Source organism: Mastomys coucha, unplaced genomic scaffold (assembly GCF_008632895.1).
Source record: "Mastomys coucha isolate ucsf_1 unplaced genomic scaffold, UCSF_Mcou_1 pScaffold20, whole genome shotgun sequence".
NCBI lineage: Eukaryota > Metazoa > Chordata > Mammalia > Rodentia > Muridae > Mastomys > Mastomys coucha.
The window spans coordinates 56,017,480-56,024,654 of NW_022196903.1; the positions used below are offsets into that span (position 1 = coordinate 56,017,480).

The 7,175-nt window shown below is 36.4% G+C and overlaps 1 protein-coding gene across 7 annotated transcripts in view; it reads left to right on the forward strand.

The window, feature by feature from the left end:
* Window positions 1–7,175, forward strand: part of Ccser1 (coiled-coil serine rich protein 1) — a 1,196,027-nt gene that overhangs the window by 529,983 nt on the left and 658,869 nt on the right. For all 7 annotated transcript variants that reach the window (XM_031382065.1, XM_031382062.1, XM_031382066.1 and 4 more), the window contains one exon: window positions 4,899–4,982. In XM_031382065.1, coding sequence (XP_031237925.1) covers window positions 4,899–4,982 — 84 coding nt within the window. The remainder of the gene's footprint in view (window positions 1–4,898; window positions 4,983–7,175) is intronic.

Here is a 7,175-nt window from a genome sequence, read left to right on the forward strand (position 1 = left end):
CAGAGTTGTCTCTTTTTGTGATTTCTTTATTGTTTCGACTTCTATTTTTAGGTCCTGGATGGTTTTACACAATTCCTTCACCTGTTTGTGTTTTCCTGCAATTCCTTAGGGATTTTTGAGTTTACTTGTTTACTTGTGATCTCCTGTAATTCTTTATGGGATTTTTTTGTTTCCTCTTTAAGGGCTTGTACCTCTTTACCTGTATTCTCCTGTATTTCTTTAAGGGAGTTATTCATGTCCTTCCTAAGTTCCTCTATCAGCATTGTGAGATATGATTTTAGATCCAATTCTTGCTTTTCCGGTGTTTTGGGATATCCAGGACCTGCTGTAGTGGGAGTACTAGGTTCTGATGAAGCCAAGTAGTCTTGGTTTCTGTTGGTTGGATTCTTCGATTTGCCTTTTGCCAACTCTTGTTTTTTGGTGTTAGGTGTTCTTAGTGTATCTGACTGGAGCTTGTCCTGGCTCTGCTGCCCTGTAAACCCCCTGAGACTCGTGAGGCCTGTGCCTCCTGGTTGGCTGTTCAGGTCTTATCAACTCACCAGAGAGAAAATAGCGGCTCTCACCAAGTCTCTGGTTAAGGAGCTCCCTGAAGGTAGGCCCTCCACTTACAGGGAAGGGGCAGAGAAGGTGGCTGATCCGCCTCTGTCACTTGGAAGCTGAGAGGATCCTGTCCCTGCTGCCCTGCAGCTCCCCTGGGATTCCTGGGGCCTGTGCCTCCTGGCTGTCTGCTCCATTCTTAGAAACTCACCAGAGAGAAAAAATCGACAAAGCTCTTTAGAACTTCCAGAAAGCAAAACAGAGGCAAACCTACAATATTAAAATAATTAATCCACAAAATGCTAATTAATTCCTAAAAGCTACTGTAGATCATCAACACTACCACAAAATTAAAATAGGAACATTCTGAATCTCAGAAGACTTGCTTAGAGCTGCAAGGCCTTTGTTCATTTGACTCCATTTAACTATTATCTCATTAGCATGTGGTGGGCTTCCAGTGAGATCCAAGATCATCACTAGACAGTCTAAAACAAAGGAAACTCAGAAAATGGGGGCTGGGCTTTAGTTCTATTTCAGGCACTCTCCAAAATCTGATTGAACAAGAGTCAACCTGATGCCCTCAGTAGATAGTGCCTGTCATATGCTAACAGAGTTCAGAAGGTAGCAGTTTTAGTGTGAAATATGGCTGTGCTAGTCTCTCCAGTCTTTACTTTTTCACTTCTCAGCTACCCTTTCCTCGTCTCTACAAAACCTTTAGCATGCTTAAATTCATCTCAGTATTTTGTTCCTAAAGAGAAAATGTGATAGTTTCTAGAGTCTTCACTTTATTTAGATGTAATAGAAGTTTGATAAGGGTAAGTAGTAATAATACAGTGTTAGACAACAGAGTTTCTAGCCCCAGTGTTATTTTCAACACTCACAGTGATTTCCACAGAGTTAAAATATGTTAACTACTAGATACAAAAATACACAACTATTTACATGATCTGGAATCAGGTGTCAAGTATTTGACTTTCGAACCATTTGACTGTAAAAAAATCATGATTGTTGTTTTATTTCTGAGTGTTGTTAACTTTCTCACTATAATGAGAAACAACTTGAACTTCCTGCTCCTAAGAGTACTATGCAGAAGTAATTTTAAAATGAATGAGAATAAACTCAGTCTATGAAACCTGGATGTGTGGGAGACCTAGAAATCACAGCATCTCTATTTAACAGGGCTCTACTAGGTAATATGGCTATACTAGTTAACATGGCTATTCTAATGAATATGGCTATACTGGTCAGGTTTGTTAACTTGATACAACCTAGAGTCACCTGGGAAGAGGAAACATCATCTGAGGAATGACTCTAGCAGAATGGCTTGTGGGGTTGTGGATGGTGTATTCTCTTTATTCATGATGAATGTGAGGTGGCTTAGCCCATTGTCAGGGTTGATACAACTGGGCAGAAGGTCCTGGCATTTATAAGAAAGCAAATTGAGGAGGCCATGGGGAGCAAGACAGCAGGCAGCATTCCTCCATGGGTCTGTTTTAGTTCCAACATTCAGGATCCTGCTTGGCTTCCCTTGCTGGTAGACTGTAAATTGTAATTGGAATAAACGTTTTCTTCCTCAAGTTACCAATGTTTATCATGGAAATTAAAGAAACAATTAACAATAGTCATAAGAAAAACCAAGGCATATAAGTACATTAGAATTGTATAGTACTTCTCATCATAGAGAAAGTTAAATGCATTGAAGAATAACAAAACCCTATTTCATGTTGTCCCTAAGATATTTTCTTATTAGGTCAGATACAGAGTAAGAGAAAATGGATATACTCCTCATGCACATTGTGTTTTTTTCCATCTTTATAAGAAGGAAACATGAAAAAAAAGAAGGAAGCATGAATTGAGAATTTTATAAGTGTCAAATACTATGCTTGGTGCTAATGACACACTATTGATCTAGTTATACAATGAAGCATTGAAGCAAATGGAAAGTTCAAGTTCAAGAACTGTGGGAAACAAGTTCACATTTGAGGTTTCATATGAGATTACACATGGCTTAGATGTTGCTGTAGAATATTTCATCTAATAGTTCAGTAAGTAGTGGATAAGAAGAAATTTTCAAGATTTGTCTTATAATAGTATATATTGTGAGGGACAGGAGTGTTCATGAGTAGAAGGGAGCAAAATCCAACAACAAATGTGTTACATTTCAGTTTGCTTTGAAGAAGCATTTTTTAATAGGTATTTTCTTTATTTACATTTCAAATGATATCTCCTTTCCCCGTTTCCGCTCTGGAAAAAAAAAGCTCTGTTCCCTCCTCTATTCCCCTGCACATCAACTTTGCTTCCTGGCCCTGGCACTCCCCTACACTGGAGCATAGAACCTTCACAGGACCTTCAATGGGCCTCTCCTCCCATTGATGACCAACTGAGCATCCTCTGCAACACATGCTGCTGGAGCTATGAGTCCCACCATGTGTGCTCTTTGGTTGATGGTTTAGTCCCTGGGAGCTCTGAGGATACTAGTTAGTTCATATTGTTGTTTGTCCTAAGGGGCTGCAAACACTTCAGCTCCTTGAGTCTTTTCTTTAGTTCCTTCATTTGAGACTCTGGAAGTAGAGGCTCACAACCATCCATTGAAGAAGCATTTTTAGGGTGACTAGAAATCAAAAACTTGAAATATTCTGAAATATGCAGATGGCATCATAGAATGCATTATGCCGTGCTAGAGTTGATATTATGTGAAAAAGACAAAAGCAATAGAGTAGAAACTTCCTAAAATATATACACATATAAACCTGATCTAAATTAAACCTCCAAAGAATGGAAGGCACACAGTCACAACTGACTATCTCTCACCAAATGAAGTTTCCAGTACTTAGGTTATATCTAGTTGGTTTCTTGGCCAATGGGACCCCAGAGGAATTTCCAAAAAATCTATGCTATTGCAAAGACTCTTTCCACAAACTAACAGCAATACCCCACTACTGAAATAAACACCTACACAACTAACTAAACAGGGAATAGTTGAGCTGGTGTCTACATAGAGCCTCTACCCCTATGTTTCAGCATCTTCGTTACAGGAAGGTAGTCCATCTCGTATCAAAAAAGAAATATAAATATGAAGCCAATAAACATTATTGACAATGATGTGCTACCCACAAGACATGCTCAGATAATGGTGGCACAAAGCTTGTGGGTGTAAACAACCAATATCTGATTTGAGTCAAAGCCTACCCCATGGGATGGAACACAAATCAGTCACTATTTCATTTATCAAGTATCTGAGACTATATAGTCCAAGGACCTAGGGTAAAACAAAAAAATACTGATCTAAAAAAAATAGCAGAAAAACAAACAAACAAACAGTGTAGCGATAAAACTACTCTTAATTATATTTTGTTACATTCACAGATCAGTGTCTTGTTCAGCCATTACCAGAAAACTTCCTCCTGCAGTACATTATGCAGAGACATAGTACGGGAGATGGACCTGAGAGTTCTACCTCTGGATTCACAGACAGCAAAAGTGACTGAGATACACTTCTTCCAGCAATGCCACACGTATTCCAAGTTCACAAGTCCTAACAGTTCCCATGGGCCTATGAAACCTATTTTTATTCAAACCAACATGGGCACCCTAGACACAATCAAATCAGAAATATTAAGTAAGCAAAGAGTAGTGAATCAGTACTAAGTTCATTTCATTGTCCCTCTTGGGACAATGGGGATAATGAGTAGAGGTCTGGGCAAATATGCTGAATGAATGACAAACTGACATGTCCACAGACAATGCTGAGGTTCTGATCAGGTATAAGGTGTATTTTTTATTACAAATTTTGAAAAGAGAATTCTGTTTTGGGGGTTTGTATCTGAAAACTGCTAACAGAAAATTACAGGTACCCTGGATATGGATGGAGAACATGAATGTGCTTTCACATTGTGAAAGGGACTAGTAAAGTATCCTAGGCCTACCACTGATGATGAGAGTATAGCATGGCTGTGGTTTAAGAATTCACATTAAATTATAGCAAGAGAACAAAAATAACTCTTTTAAAGTATAATTAATTCTATTACATTGATTATGTGCACTCAGAAAACATGAAAGAAATAATAATAATGTCCCTGTTTCTTCTAAAGCACCTCAATATTCCAAATGAGTTTCAAAAAGAATATTGTAGCTTCTGTTTAAAAATTTATCTGGAGAAATGCACATGATGTATACAGTATAGTAACAGTGACAGACTTTTCTTTTCTTTTGCAATTTAGAAGTATGAAAGAGAATACACCATAGCTAAAACTGAGTTTCATTAGTCATATACAATTATTTCCTTGTGTGAAGTTGACCTTTTTGAGAAAAGCAAAGAGAGAGGGCTGAGCACATTCTATTTTCTCTTTGATGTTTTGTAGGATATAACGAAAGATGAATGCTCGATGCTGAGACTGCAACTGAAGGACAGGGATGAGCTCATTTCTCAGCTACAGGCAGAGCTGGTAAGAGATTGGCTGAAGCAGTTACCTACTTTCAGGGTTATTTGCTATAAACATTTATCTACTGACACTGATATTATTATTTATGTTTGATGAGTGATTTAATATGACTGTCAATTTTATCATCCTTTAGAAATGAAAGCTATAATTCTTTGGTGACAGAAAAAAAGGAATGGTGTTTTACATGTACAATAACTATATACTTCTAGGAAATGATGAAATCTTTCAGTTGTATCTATAATTCTAAAGGCTAAGGCCACATTACATTTTGTATAATGTGTGATTCCCATTTGCACTGAAATACCTAGATAGAAAACTTTAGAATATAAAAGAAAGCATTTATTGTAAACTAAGCAGGTTTTACATTTATTTTTACAATTACAAAATGTAGCTTTTTGTCAGTCTATTGTAGGTTGTCAATTAATGCACGACTCTCACAAAATACAAAATATTTATACTTTATTTGGTGGTGAGGTTATTGTAAAGACATATTAGGAATCAAACATTTAGAGCATAATAGTATGTTTGCTATGTAGAAGAACAATGGACATTGCTTTTCTAGATGTTTTATATATTTTATATAAAATATATATTTTATATATTTTAGGAGAAGCCATTTAAAATTAGTGTTAGTACTCTGGATGTAAGTAAAAATCAGAGAATCATAAAATATAAATTAAAGTGAGGATTTAATTTATCAAAAATTCTTGAAATACCAGCAAAATATATATAATACTGTGGAAAACACTCTGACAGTGTTACAAAATAAGTACTAGTTAAACTCATGTTATAAGATGACTTAAAAGTTGACTATATCAATGATGGAGTGTTATAAAATGCAATTCAATTGCATAACTGAGTCACAGATCAACATGCTTCTGAGTACTACTCACATACCAGCACCATGCCACATTCATAGCACATTTTACAGGTCTAAACAGCTGGTAGTGTTTTTACTGACTCTTGACCTTTATTGAGAATAGGGGTTCACAGCCCCAAGCATGTACGTATGGGTTCACAAGCTTCTAAGTTACTACTTAAAATTAGAGGATGATTCACAGACAAGTAGAGCATTCCCATTTAAAAGATGAGCAGAATATTAATAGTGCAGACAGTATCTACTACATAATACTAAAGTATATGTTTAATATATTCTTCTAGGTCAGTGGTTCTCAACCTTCTTATTGCTTTAATAACTTTCTCATGGGTGACCCTAAGCCATATTTTATTGCTAGTTGATAACTATAATTTTGCTGCTCTTATGAATCACAACAAAAAATTTGATAAGCAAGATATCTGATATGTGATTCCTATAGCAGTCATGACTCACAGTTTCAGACCTAGTGCTCTAGGCATATATTGTAACTAAGTTTTGTTTGCAGAACACAGAAAAATATCTTTGCATTTAGCGACTATCAAGTACAAATACCTATTATCAAATGGAGTAATCAATCTTAAATAACAAGATCTGTCATTAGCTGTTATTAGCAATTATCTGTTAAGATTATCTGTTCAGTCACTTTAACCGAGAGTGCTTATTTTCAATAATTAACTCAGAAAAAAAGATTGTTCGTTTTCTTCTTAACATCAGTTTGATCAGATTTAAGACATAGAATGTCCAAGAAATAGACCTTTCTTTGTTCAGTGAAATGAGAAAGAAAATCATTGCTTCCAGAGCCAGTTCTACAACTATGATTACAATAATTCAGTGCCCCTCCCTCCAAAAACCGGGCTTGTCTAAATTGGCTACTTATCCTTGAAATTTTCCAAAGTAATAATCATTGCTCCATTTCAATGTCTGGGCTGCACAGTTTGCATAAGCATGCAGAATGTTTTAACAAAAGAATGATGTTACCTTTTGCTGTGAAATTATTTTGGAAAAAGGACTTTCCAAAGAGAAGGAAGAAGGTGTGATGATTTAGGGAAACACGTTAAAAAGAAAAACAATTCAAACTAGATCTGAAGAATTCGTGAGGTACCCATGGGCACAGTGATGAGTTATTTCTCCACTGCAGGTAAAATGAGCCAATTCAAACCAGATTAAATTATATTAAAGACTATTTTGTTTTGAAACTGCTTTTGGGTTCACTGGTCACATAATTGAATCCAGGAGAGTCACCATGTGGAAGAAGGGGATGGGGGAAGAGAAAGGATAGAGAGGAGAAAAGAGAAGAGAAGAGGAGAGGAGAGGAGAGG